The sequence below is a fragment of the Mastigoproctus giganteus genome, chromosome 6, assembly GCF_048544385.1.
Source record: "Mastigoproctus giganteus isolate SK-2022 chromosome 6, ASM4854438v1, whole genome shotgun sequence".
NCBI classification, from domain to species: Eukaryota; Metazoa; Arthropoda; class Arachnida; order Uropygi; family Thelyphonidae; genus Mastigoproctus; species Mastigoproctus giganteus.
The window spans coordinates 177,091,635-177,106,384 of record NC_143580.1 but is presented as its reverse complement, the minus strand read 5'-3'; the positions used below and the strand labels follow the sequence as shown (position 1 = coordinate 177,106,384).

The 14,750-nt window shown below is 38.7% G+C and overlaps 1 protein-coding gene across 4 annotated transcripts in view; it reads left to right on the top strand.

Annotated features, from left to right (window-relative positions):
- The window catches only part of LOC150084772 (coiled-coil domain-containing protein 167-like), a 139,252-nt gene that overhangs the window by 57,114 nt on the left and 67,388 nt on the right, over positions 1-14,750 (top strand). For all 4 annotated transcript variants that reach the window (XM_090375530.1, XM_090375531.1, XM_090375527.1 and 1 more), the window contains one exon: positions 7,334-7,422. In XM_090375530.1, coding sequence (XP_090231656.1) covers positions 7,334-7,422 — 89 coding nt within the window. The remainder of the gene's footprint in view (positions 1-7,333; positions 7,423-14,750) is intronic.

The window sequence follows — 14,750 nt, the reverse complement described above, 5'->3', positions numbered from 1 at the left end:
TTGTGGAAGTTGATAGGTTGAATAAATTTAAGGAGGAACTGGACAGGCATTTGGAGGGAATGGTGTGATATTTTTTTTTTTTTTTTTGGCTGATGCTGCATAAGCTCATACACTTGCTTTCTTGCATCACATGCTGCTACTAGTTTAATATAAAGAAAAAGCAGATGCAATGGCTAATACAGAGACAACTAACAAATAGTGGAAACAGAATCAGCTCTATTTGACTAGATGGTGCATTTCGATTACATTCGCTTTCTGAAGTATAATTAACACACGAAATGCAATCTGCATGTTTCAAGGAAAGAAAAAACACCCAAAAAATTCGTCTTAAAGAAGGACAAACTTGCTTCGTAACTGGGCAGATATTAGTACATAACATGCACACAACAAAAGGAACTAACCATATAATGCAAATGAGTTTAGTTTGTAGTAAATTTCTACTGAAAAGCAAATTATCACTCTTTGTAACATTCAGAAAAAACAGAAAATCACATGAATATACTTTTTTAAAAAATGTCGAGGTGGGGAATCAGGAAAAACGAGACGTGAAAACTAAACGAAAATAAACAAAAACCTGGCAAAAATTTCTTTCAAAGGGTCATATATATATAAATATATATATACACGTGTGGGGGGGGGGCGGAATATCCCTCAGCTCCTGGAAATTCTTATTTTTTAACGTAGTCTGGTAGCTTGTGTGGCTTAGTGCTTGAGGAGGAGGAGCTGCTGTACGAAAATCATAACAATGGCCACTGAAGGCAATTCTAAGATACAGGAAAATAAAAATTAATAACATAGATTTGGTTTCCTCACCAAGCTTAACAGTCAGTCCCTTTTTCTTTTGTTAATATGGATATAGTGCCATAAAGTCAAAAAGAAAACATTTTTTATTTTTGATAAAAAGGAAATAAGATTTTTTGAAGGTGAGGGAATATGGAGGGGGATTAAACTGCATCTCATGTACGACTATCTCAGTACAAAGCAACAACAGAATCCAAAAGGATGTTTTCTGCCGCTAATTAATTATGTACCAAATTAGATCCAGTTTAAACGATAACGATCGTGATACGGAGCAGTATGGAGTAGTGACTGTGACTGACCTGTCTGAGAGGTATGTACTGATGCATTTGTGTAGATTTGCTGGCAGGTTAGCCTTCAGGAGCCTGCCGAGGACACTTGGCCATCAGAGGGTGTCAAGCGCCCCAACAAAATCTATTGTGAGTACTTTCGTTTGGTTGTGGTTGCAGCGTTAACAACATTTTGTAATGCATCCACAGTGGAATGTCCTTTTCTGAACCCGAACTGATTTCGGGATTGAAGTCCTGCGTTTGAGTAGTGGGTTTCTATCCAGTTTTGTAGAAGGTGTTCCATCAGTTTGCTCAGTATGGACAGTAAGGCTATGGGTCTGTAGGACACCAGGAGATCCTGCTGCTTTGTTAGATTTTTGAGGATGAGCTGAAGCTTTTCTGTTTTCCAGGTATGTGGGAAATTGCCTTCTTTTAGGCAATGGTTAAATAAGTTTAGTATTTTTTCTGTGATAGTCTTAACTGCCTTTTTTACGATTTCTAGTTCTAGTAAGTCTGCGCCTGGTGATTTCCTGTTTCTCAGTTTGGCAGCTGCAATGTCCAGTTTGATCCTGATGAAGAAATCCCCCTCCTTGGTTTTGGTGTAGTTACTATTTCTTAGGCAGAGCGATGTTTGTTTTGGGGTGGTTGGGTCCAGATGTAATCATCTGGTAATCAATGGACACTGCTCATCGTGGACTAATGTTATTAGTAGAGTCCCTCAGGGCTCAGTGTTGGGTCCATTATTGTTTTCTGTATTTATAAATGATATTGATGATGGTATATCAAGCTTAATGTCCAAGTTTGCAGACGATACAAAGGTTGGCAGGGTTGTCAAGGACACTACTGACACTATGCTGCTGCAACAGGATCTAGAAAGGTTGAGCAGATGGGCTGAGAGGTGGCAAATGAAGTTTAACATTGACAAATGTAAAGTACTACACATGGGAAACAGCAACCCCAGAGCAACGTATCAACTCTGTGGTACTACACTGACAGTGGTAGAGAATGAAAGGGACTTGGGGGGGTGGTTGTGCAGGCAGATATGAAGTTCTCTGACAGTGCAGACGGGCTGCAAGAGTAGCTCATGAAGTATTGTCAATGATATACAGGAATTTTTCCAGCAGGGATAAGGAGGTGATTATTCCATTGTATAAGGCAATGGTCAGGCCACACCTAGAGTACTTTTGTATACAGGTCTGGAGGCCTCATTTCAAGAAGGATGTAGAGCTGCTGGAACGAGTACAGAGAAGGGCAACAGGATTAGTGAATGGAACAAAGGGGTGCTCTTACGAAGAAAGGCTTAAGTTTTGCAAATTACAGTGTCTGGAGACTAGGCACCAGCGAGGTGATCTGATAGAGGTGTATAAAGCCTTGAATGGTTTAAGCATGCTCAATGCTGATGGGATTCTTCCTCTAGCTCAGAAAAATCACCTGAGAGGGCATAAATTCAAATTGAGGAAAGACAGATGTAGGATAGACGTGAGGAAATTTGCCTTTAGCCAGCGGGTGGTTGGTTGGTGGAACAGACTTCCATCCCTTGTGGTGGAGGTTGATAGCCTAAATAAGTTTAAGGCTCAGCTGGACAGGTATTTGGAACGAAGAGAGGGGTGAAGTGGAAGTGGGTTTTTTTTTTTTTTTTTTTTTTGGCTGATGCTGCATAAGCTTGCTTTCTTGCATCAAATGCCTCTACTAATGCTAATGCTAATGTTTCTGGAACATGGCATCTAGGATATTATTGATGGATTCCTGCCATGTTTTGGTGCCTTCTTGGTGTACTCCCCTTGTGGCTTCTTTGTTGCGGGGATGGCTTCGCCTCTGGGGAGTTTATTTGTGGTCACTCTGTAGACCACTCTCCAGGGGTTGTCATTTTCAGCTGTGGATACTAGGTGCTCCCAGGAGCATTGTTTTCGTTCATGGATCTTTGCTGTGTATTGATTCCTAGCCACGTGGTACTGTTGTCGTAGTGCCTCTGCCTCTGCTCAGGCCAGCTACACCTGGCACGTTGAAAATTTTTTTGGCAGGTGTTTTCCACCCGTCTGAGTTTTTTTGCTTTATGGAATTGTTTGCTGCATCTGTGATGAGCTTGACAATTTTAGCTTGGTGTCTATCTGGGTTTAGTCCTATGTATTAATGATGCTATTGCACTTAATATATACATAGTCTAAATTTGCTCGCATCTTGAGGCTAAATGCATCTTAGTCTAAATACATACACCATCAGGCATCTCTTATATTGTGGAGTTATACTTCATAACTGTTTTGCTGTCATTGCATCACTTGGGTACCTACCCACCCACTGAAGAAGGGCCAAATAGCCCTGAAACGGCACCAGGGGGAGCCTGATGATGTCCAGAGTTTCCAAAAAAAGGTCACAACAGTCTTCCCCACTGGGGAAGCATTGCCTATTCGAGGAGTTTGAGTTTTTGAGTGGTGTGAGTTGAAGGAGTTACTGTCCCTTTCATTCTTCTACACCGTTTCTTTTCCTCTTCCACTCCTACTATTACTTTCCCTCTACCTTTTTGCTTTTCTAAGTCTAATAGGGACAAGTGGATAGTCGAGTTATTATCCCACACATATACAAAATAGCCCTGAAACGGTGATGTCTGGGTGGTGGTGGTACCTATCTGAGAATAAGTAACATTAGTCTTCTCCTTAGGTGAAGCGTTACTTATTCGAAGTAGTGCAATATCATGGCAACTTGTTGTGAAGGTATTCATAATATGAGATATAACTTAAAAAAATGCCGCCTTATGAATATTCTGTTTATTCAGAAATGGCTGTGTATTAATGATGCTATTGCACTTAATATATACATAATCTTTATAGTGTATAAAAAAGTTTCTTGCCATCTCTGCTTGATAAGAGGATGTAGCCTTTTGAAATTTCTGCTTTCACATATTTTTATTAGTATTTTTGTATAAAAATAACCAGTTTGCAAAATCCATAAAAATGCAAAATAAACCAGAGGCACCTCACCAATATTTTTTTTTTTTTTTTTTGTTTTTTTTTTTTTGTAAAAAAATTCTGACATGATAGAGCTAATTTTGAGTAAATTTTGAAATTTCCATTAAAAATAAAGTTCAGCTTTCTATCAGCAGTAAAACATCAGAGAACATTTTCTTTAAATACAGACTGGTGTTATCAGTCAGTCTCTCTACGACTGCAGTGGACCCATGGGCCACATGCAGTTCACAGGCTAATGCTTGCTAACCATTGATCTAGATTGAGGATCAGCAACCTATGCATTGGTGTGAAAGGCAGTGCCAGAGTTGTTTGTTTGTTATTTGGTTTTTAGGAGCATTCTCAACTTAGGCCATGTTGCTCTGGGATATGCAGTGGTCATTCCCTGACCTTTCCGCATCCTCTGTATTTGCTGGTGATGGGCTTGAACCCCGGTCTAATCAAGAAGCATGTGCTATGCACTGCTGCTCCTTCCCACCTGGCTACGGAGGCACCCGCAGTGCCAGAGACTATTCCAAATGTGGCATGAGATAATTTCATTTAATCATTCCAACAAAGCCTTGCCATGAAAATCTCCACAAAGATACAGTTATGTTAACTTCCCAAATGTTGTTCAATACCCTTGCTTACATTACATGTACCCAATTTTGCAAAATATACACAGATCCCCCAATTAAAAATTTTCATCAGACTTCATGCCAGAGTCAGTCTGATCTAAACCCCCATATTAGAGTGAACTCTACATTCCACCTCTTTGAAAGGTCAGCAGTCCCCAATCTAGATGAACGCATTCTGCAGTTATTCTGTTTTGGAATAGTTTAGATGTGAACAAATATGGTAAGATTATTGAATAAATATTAGTCATTATAACCTCTATTCTGAACAACAGCTTATGTGCTTTCTTCTGCTCCTTGATTCACACCTTCTCACCTATTGCTCTTTCAGTGTCTCCTCCCCATTTCTGTTCCCTACTTTAGATTTTAAAGTCAATGAAAATCTGTTAGGTGATGATCACTATCTGGTGATCGCTACATGTTTAGTATACCCCACCATGATGGCAGGATTTACTAATAAAAATCTTCACAAAGCCAATGTTTTACAGATGCCTGAAATCTAAAAAATTCTAAAGAGTGTTGTAACCCATATTAAGAAAATATACTGCTTACAACAAAATATCCCAAAAACTTTGGTATACATCCATCTTTATCCTCTTAGGATAAAGAGGAATACAAATTGTAGTAAAACAAAGAAAACACAAAATAAGCATCTAATAGACTTCACTGTTATACCACTATCAGAGATCCAGTACATTTCAAACCTGCTAATGTAAAAAAAAAAAGATATTTAAACATTAAAGCTGAAAAGACTCCTGGATTTGTAAATGTACTTGATGCCCTAGAAAATTTCCAACAAACAATAAAAGAGATCACATATAATACCACATGATGCAAGTAGGCAGTACACCAAGGAATCCCAGAAAACCAGACAGCCACAGTATTTAACTAAAAATTGGACAATATTGTCACATGATCATCGAATAGCTTGCAACATTTATACATTAGTCATTTTGATGAGTATTTCTAAGCATATTCCAGCAGTTGTCTGAGGAAAATGATGTGTAATCCTCCCTGAAATGTCAGTGTTAATAAAATAGTGTTCCCTTTTAGATGTGTGTATTGTGATATTCTCTTTTACTATTTGATGCTTTGCAACTGATATAATTCAGAAATGATATTAGAGTTTGTACGTTTAGCTAATTTCAATTACTGTATTTTCTGGATCATAAGTGCACCCCTCCCTCTGGAAAATGTTGCTTACGGAGTTGGCTGTAATTCCAAAATGGCCGCCATCTCAGTAAACAAAGAGCCAGATGAATGGAGGCACCAGATCATGATTTAATACCAAAATCATTTCCCAGGTGGGCAAATTTCTGAAAAATTAGTCTGAGTTAGTGAAACATGAGTTGTTGTGCCATTTCAATAAATGGCAACTCATGTTTCCAAGATATGTTTCACTAATTCACACTAATCATTCCTTGAACCCATACTAATAATTCTTTGAACACTCAGTAATGTCCTAGATGGCCTGAAGATGATGCAATATGAAAAAAATGGGTCTTCAAGACTATAACATCAGTATTGACAAGTGTGACAGTAGTGATAACATGTTATCAGTATTATATGATGACCGACATATTGTTTAGTAAGCACTTGTGAATTTGTGCTTACAATATATGCAATAAAGTATTTTTTCCTAAATTTTGTCTTCTAAAACATGGATGCACCTTATTATCCAGGAAATACAACAATTAAATTATTCCTATTAACTAATTTGATATACAGGCAACTTCCGTATAACACAGTACTTCTACAACAAGTAGTGATTTTTCTCTAACATGATTGATAAATTGTGGCAAACTTCAGATAACACGGTATTTTTGAGTTTTTGTGTGGGAAAACTTGCCAGACCCTGCTGTTATGTTGGATGTAATTTTTCAACATTTCCATTCTTTTTTGTGAATTCCTGCTGTTCACAAAATTACTGGAAAATCCCCGTATTTTATTTTGTTGGGAAATAAATGGGAAATTCTGTGCTATTGAACTTGTGCTTTTTTTGAGACCATAAAAAATTGTGATTTCAAAGCATGCAGTTTGTGACTTAAGGTTTTTGTAAGGTTATTTTGGTTTTTATTTGATCGTTTATAAATTTTTCAGGTTATGTATTACTAAACTTATTGGAATAATGTCTTTGTTGTGAATTAAATTCCAGCCCTGAATTATGCCTAAGGGAAGTAAAAAAAGCTCCACTCAAAAGAAACTTTATTTCTCTAGAATCAAAGATACAAATTTTGGATTGTCTTAAAAAGGTGGAAAAGGTATCATACTTCATTTAAATTTAAATGAAGCAACAGTCCAGACCATCAAGAAAAATGAACAGAAAATTAGAACTACTGTTACTGCAAGATCTTTCATTTCCACAAATATCACAGCTTTCCTTAAGTGCCAATAATTGAGAAAATGGAGAAAAGCACTCAGTAGTTTAAGACGTATATGTATTACAGATTGTAAGACATTTCTTCGGTTATTACTAATTTAAGTTTCTGATAGTTTATTAAAAAATGGTGCATTTTTGTCGGCTTTTGGAACGTAACCCCCCTTTTTGTACTGCTCTTAGTCCCGTATAACATTGTTTCGCACAACACGAGATTTTATAAGAACCTAACTACCGTGTTATACAAGGGTTACCTGTATAATATTATTAAATATATGTTTTATTTATTTTGTAGAAATATGATTTTATTTTCAGATTGAAACTAAAGAAATTATGATTTCTGAAAAACAAAAACAGTTAGACATGCTTGAAGTAAGAATGAGGAAAATCCATGTTAAACAGAGGTAATTATTCTTTATGGTTATGAACAATTATACATTTGTTTTGTTTACTACACAAATTCTCCAATAGTATAATCAGTTTACTTTATGTTATCAGAAAATGATGTTCATTCTGATAAGATCTGCAGGTACATTTTAATGACATTTTGTTCAACATTTCATTTAATGTTATTAACATTATAATGTTATGTTATAATCAATATCACAATGTTAGTTGCATATGATTATATTACAACACATGAAAATTACCAGTGGTATTCAGTTTGTGATATCCCTCACCTTATTATAATAACACTTTAAAAAATTAATTCCAGAAATAAAGTGCACCACTGAAATATTAACAAAAAAATGTATTGTTAACTTGAACAAAAAGAAATAATGAATAGCAAAAAAATTAGAGTACTGATTTGTTTGGCAGGACTGGTATAAACTGGATTACTTGTGGAGTGTAATGTTACTCATGCTAAAACTTGATAATGTTGGTGACTCTATTGTCAGGGAAACGGGGAACATGCTTTGTAAAAAGGATAGGTGGAACAGGACCAGGGTATGTCTGCCAGGGGCAAAGGTTGATGACGTAGAGCGGATATCATCTTTTAAGGGCACAAACGGTGATATAGTTGTACACGTACAGAGAGGGCGCTGAATCTCTTTAAAAGTTACAGCTGTCAGTTACAGGCTCCGCAAAAACGATAAGTGTTTGCCTTTTATTTACATGATTGTTATTTTATATTGTACTTAATACGTAGTCATATAGTTATAGTTACGCTGGTTATTTTTTATTTTAATTTAGATAAAGAGTTTTTGTGGATTTTACTTACGATAGGTAAAACCGTTATTTCGTTCCATTTTTGTAGCCATTGTTTTTGGATATAGTGGTAGGGAATTCAAATTTTTTAATTGAGGTAGCTAGGTAGCTCTAACGCAAAATTATATAGTAATACGCTTCACTGTTTCTATTTAATAGTTTCTATTCAAATACTATTGATATTTAATTTATTGATTTTATTAATTTAAACTACCATGCCCCAGACTAGGGCACAAAGTGGCAGGAGTGCTGTGACTCGGGGGAGAACTGAGGGGGGCAATTCTCCAACGCATCACAGCCTAAAAAAATGTGCAACTTGTGAAATGTTTGCCGAACTCTCTCTGGAACGGAACATGATATTGCCATGGGGGATGTCTTTGTGTGTGCGCGATGTAAGGAGTGTAAGGAAATCAGGCGACAACTCAGCGTTGTTATGGGCCTATATGAGAGTTTGAAGGACAGGGTGGATGCCCTCGAAAGATCTAAATTGAGGGGCCCATCAGGCTCTCAGCTGCCCACATCAACGCCAGAGCTTGCACTTGGTCATCACGCAACACAGCGGCAACCCCTAAGGCAGAATGCACTGGTCCCACAGGAACTAGTAGTTGTTGGTTACTCTATTGTCAGGGAAACGGGAAACATGCTTTGTAAAAAGGATAGGTGGAACAGGACCAGGGTATGTCTGCCAGGGGCAAAGGTTGATGACGTTGTAGAGCGGATATCATCTTTTAAGGGCACAAAAGGTGATATAGTTGTACACGTTGGCACTAATGATATTAAGAGTAGGAGACGGGCGGAATTACTCAACAAGTACAGGTCACTGTTGAAAAAAAGCCGTGAAATAGGGTTGAATTTGAAAGTATCTGCAATTCTGCCCAGACACGATAGGAGGGAGTACATGATGAGAGCCTTGTCGATCAATTCGGCCCTGGAAAGATTGTGCAAGGCTCAAGGGGTAGAATTTTTTTCAGCCTGGACTGTACTTGTTAACAGGAGAGATTGCTTCTACAAGGATGGGATACACTTAAATAGAAAGGGTGCAAGAATATTTGCTGATGCTATCGAGGCAGTGTTAGGTGGGTCGGAAAACTGCTAGTTTGGGGGGATACAAAGACTAATAGTTTAACAGTAACCGCAGGCAGAGGTGAAGGTGATTCTTGCACAACTTCTATTAGAATAAGAAGCGACCTGGAGCGAGGGGTGTTGGGGGTTTCAGGGACGGATGGCAGTCATCATGGAATAGTTGGGTATATGGGATGTGTTAGGGTAACAAGGAATAGGCATAGGAGCATGTATGCTTGCATGTATACCAATGCTAGAAGTATAGTAAATAAATTTGATGAATTTGAAGTGTTGGTCAAGACATCAAAGGCGGATATTGTTGGGATAGCAGAGACGTGGTGTCACAAAGATATAAGGAATGCAGAACTGGAATTTGGGGAGTACAATGTGTACAGAAAGGATATACAGGACAGAAAGGGAGGGGGTGTTATGCTGTTAATTAAGAAAAACATAAAATCAAAGGAAGTGCACCCAGTTAATATAGATGAACAGTGCTCTGTTGAGTCAGTTTGGTGTGAGATAAGCACTGCGAAAGGAAAAATAAGAGTAGGAGTGTGTTATAGGCCTAATGACTTGAATGAGTACAATGAACAATTGTACAGAGAAATAGAGTGGGCCAGTAAATCAGAATGTCTTATAATGGGGGATTTTAACTTCCCAGATATTGACTGGAACTTGTGGGTTGGTCACTCACACACTAGTCAGACTTTTGTGGATTTATTGGATGATTGTTTTCTGCAGCAGCATGTTCAAGAGGCAACCAGAGAAAGTAACACTCTTGATCTGGTTATCAGCAGTGATCATTCGGGTATTAAGAACTTGCAGATAAAGGAACCACTAGGTGGCAGTGATCACAGTGTGCTGAGTCTCAGACAGTTTTTAAGTTCTGTACAGTGGGATCAACTGACGATGTTACAAACAGTAAATTCTAAGTGGGAAGCATTCAAAGAATTAATCGTGGAAGCTACTAGACTTTATATACCGATTAAGAAATATCGTTCAAGGTTTAGGCCTAAATGGTTATCAAATGAACTAATGAGACTCGTGACAGAGAAGAAAAATGCATGGGATGCATATAAATTATCAGGTGACACAGAAGCCTGTGGCAGATATAATCTAGTCTGTAATCAGGTCACAAAGGAGGTTCGGCAGGCGAAGGCGGATTACGAGAAATCTTTGGCAAAAGATGCTAAGAAAAACAGCAAGGATTTCTTTACTTATATAAACTCTAAAAGGAAGGGGATGAATATGATTGGTCCACTTGACATCAGTGGTTCGACTGTTGATGATCCTGCTCAGATAGTAAACAAACTGAATGAGTATTTTGCATCTACATTCACACGTAAGGAATTATTACAATTTGAAAATGGAAGAAGGTTATCAAATTGTAGCAGTGTGCTTAATGATTTTGTAATAACTGAGAGCAAAGTGGAGGAGAAATTGTTGAAGTTAAACACAAGAAAGGCACCTGGGGTGGATGGGATCCATCCAGTTATTTAAAGGAGGCGGCAAAGCAACTAAGCAAACCCTTAGCCATAATTATGAGAGCATCCTTGGACTCAGGGGAGGTTCCCACGGACTGGAGATGTGCAAATGTGTCCCCAATTCACAAAGGTGAATCGAAGGGTGACACGAGTAATTACAGACCAGTTAGTTTAACTTCTGTTCCGGGTAAAATAATGGAGTCGCTGGTTAAAGATGCATTGCAGGATCATCTAGACAAGACTGCAGCAATAATTCAAACACAGCATGGGTTTGTTAAGGGAAAGTCTTGTCTGACAAATTTGATTGGTTATTATGATGTGGTCACAAAGGAACTGGATGCAAAAAATAATTTTGATATCATATACTTGGATTTCAAGAAAGCTTTTGACACTGTTGCGCATGGAAGACTTCTGTACAAATTGGAGCAGAATGGTATTAAGGGTAAGTTGCTACAATGGATAAAAGGATGGTTAAGTGGGAGAAGACAGAGGGTGGTAATCAATGGGTGCTGCTCTTCGTGGACTAATGTTATTAGTGGAGTCCCACAGGGTTCGGTGTTGGGTCCACTGTTGTTTTGTGTATTTATCAATGATATTGATGAAGGTATATCAGGCTTAATGTCGAAGTTTGCAGATGACACAAAGGTTGGCAGGGTTGTTAATGACAGTAATGGCAGTGTGCTACTGCAACAGGATCTAGAAAATTTGGGCAGATGGGCTAAGAAGTGGCAACTGAAGTTCAACCTTGACAAATGCAAAGTACTGCATATGGGTAGAAGTAACCCCAGAGAAACGTACCAACTGTGTGGTACTACACTTAAGGTGGTAGAAAATGAAAAAGACCTGGGAGTAATTGTGCAGTCAGATATGAAGTTTTCTGAGCAGTGCAGACAGGCAGCTAGGGCGGGTCATGGGGTTTTGTCAATGATATATAGGAATTTTCCTAGCAGGGAAAAGGAGGTGATTGTCCCTCTGTATAAGGCAATGGTCAGGCCACGCCTTGAGTACTGCGTACAGGTCTGGAGGCGTCATTTTAGGAAGGATGTAGATTTGATTGAGCGTGTACAGAGAAGAGCAACACGATTGGTGAGGGGAATGAAGGGATTCTCTTACCAAGAGAGGCTTAAGTTCTGCAAATTGCAGTCGCTGGAGACTAGGCACCTGCGCGGTGATCTGATTGAGGTCTATAAGGCCTTGAATGGGTTGAGCACGCTGAATTCTGATGGGATCCTTCCACTTGTTCAGATTACCAACCTACGGGGACATAAGTTCAAATTAAGAAAGGACAGATGTAGAATAGATGTGCGGAAATTTGCCTTTAGCCAGCGGGTGGTTAATGGCTGGAACAAACTTCCATCTGTCGTTGTGGAAGTTGATAGGTTAAATAAATTTAAGGAGGAACTGGACAGGCCTTTGGAGGGAATGGTGTGTTTTTTTTTTTTTTTTTTTTTGGCTGATGCTGCATAAGCTCCTACACTTGCTTTCTTGCATCATGTGCCACTACTACTACTACTACTACTACATTGGCACTAATGATATTAAGAGTAGGAGACCAGCAGAATTACTTAACAAGTACAGGTCACTGTTGAAAGAAAGCTGTGAATTAGGGTTGAATTTGAAAGTGTCTGCAATTCTGCCCAGACACGATAGGAGGGAGTATATGATGAGAGCCTTGTTGATAAATTTGACCCTGGAAAGATTGTGCAAGGCTCAAGGGGTAGAATTTTTTTCAGCCTGGTCTGTACTTGTTAACAGGAAAGACTGCTTCTACGGAGATGGGATACACTTAAATAGAAAGGGTGCAAGAAAATTTGCCGATGCTATTGAGGCAGTGTTAGGTGGGTCGGAAAACTGCTAGCTTGGGGAGATACAAAGACTAATAGATTAACAGTAGCCACTGGCAGACGGAGCAATATGGCCTTAGTTGCTAATGCTCCTAAAAAAACCAAACAAACAAGCCACTGGCAGAGGTGATAGTGGTTCTTGCACTGCTTCTATTGGAATGAGCAGCAGCCTGGAAAACAAGATGCAGGATATTTCAGAGACTGCTGGGAGTCATTGTGGTATAAGTAAACATATGGGTTGTGTTAGAGTAGCTAAGAATAGGATCAGGTGCATGTATACTTGCTTATACACCAATGCTAGGAGTTTGGTAAATAAATTTGATGAATTTGAGGTATTGCTCAAAACATCAAAGGCAGATATTGTTGGGATATCAGAGATGTTGTGTCACACAGATAAAAGGAATGCAGAACTAGAATTTGGGGAGTACAATGTGTACAGGAAGGATAGACAGGCTAGGAAGGGAGGAGGGATTATGCTGTTAGTTAAGAAACACATAAAATCCAAGGAAGTGAAGCCAGTCGACATTGCTGGACAGTGAAGTGTCGAGTCAGTTTGGTGTGACATAAGCATTGGGAGATCAAAATTGATAGTAGGAGTGTGTTATAGGCCTAATGACTCTGATGATTATAATCAGAAACTGTACAGGGAAATAGAGCAGGCCAGTAAATCAGAGAGTCTTATAATGGGGAATTTTAATTTCCCAGATATTGACTGGAATTCGTGGGTTGGTCACTCACACACTAGCAAGGCTTTTGTGGATTTATTGGATGATTGTTTTCTGCATCAGCATGTTCGGGAGGCAACTAGAGGGAGGAATACTCTTGATCTGATTATGAGTAGTGATTCTTCATGCATTAAGAATCTGCATATAAAGGAACCACTGTGTGTGTGTGTGTGTGTGTGTGTGTGTGTGTGTGTGTGTGTGTGTGTGTGTGTGTGTGTGTGTGTGTGTGTGTGTGTGTGTGTGATGGCAGTAATTACAGTGTGCTGAAGTGGGATTTTCTCAAAAGCGGTAACTCCCATCAGGGGTAAAGGGAAGGGTTTTTGTTTTCATAAAGGTGACTACGATGGTCTGAGACAGTATTTAAATTCTATATAGTGGGACCAACTGATGATGTTACCAACAGCAAATTCAAAATGGGAAGCATTTAAAGAACTCATCTTGGAAGCTACTAGGCTTTACATACCAACTAAGAAATATTGTTTAAGGTTTAGGTCTAAATGGATGTTAGAAGAACTAATGAGACATATGGCAGAGAAGAAAAATGCATGGGTTACATATAAATTAATGGGTGACATGGAAGCCTGTGATAGATATAAGCTGGTCTGTAAACAAGTCACAAAGGAGATTAGGCAGGCAAAGGCAGATTATGAGAAATCCTTGGCAAAGGATGCAAAGAAAAACAGAAAAGAGTCCTTTACCTATGTAAAGGACTCACCTATGTAACACAACTCTAGAAGGAAAGGGATGAATCAGATTGGTCCATGGGATATTGATGATTCAACAGTTGAGGATCCTGTTCAGGTGGCTAACAAACTAAACGAGTATTTTGCATCTACATTCACACATGAGGAGTTATTCAGGAAGGGGAATGCCAGAGGCGTATTCATCTCTGGCAGTAAGCTAGATAATTTTGTAATCACTGAAAGTAAAGTGGAGGAGAAATTGTTGAGGATAAACATAAAAAAGGCACCTGGGGTGGATAGGATCTATCCAGTTATATTAAAGGCAGCAAAGGAAGTAAGCAAACCCTTAGCCATAATAATGAGAGCTTCTTTGGACTCAGGGGAGGTACCCATAGACTGGAGATGTGCAAATGTGACCCCAATTCACAAAGGAGGATCAAAGGAAGACACAAGTAATTATAGACCTGTGAGTTTAACTTCTGTTCCAGGAAAATTAATGGAGGCACTGGTTAAAAAGCACTGTAGGATCATCTAGACAAGACTTCAGTTATAGCTCGGACACAGCATGGTTTTGATAAGGGAAAGTTTTGCCTGACCAAGTTGATTGGATACTATGATGCAGTCACAAAAGAACTGGATGCAGGGAATAACTTTGATATTATATATTTGGATCTTAGAAAGGCTTTTGATAATGTTGCACATGGAAGACTGCTGCATAAATTGGA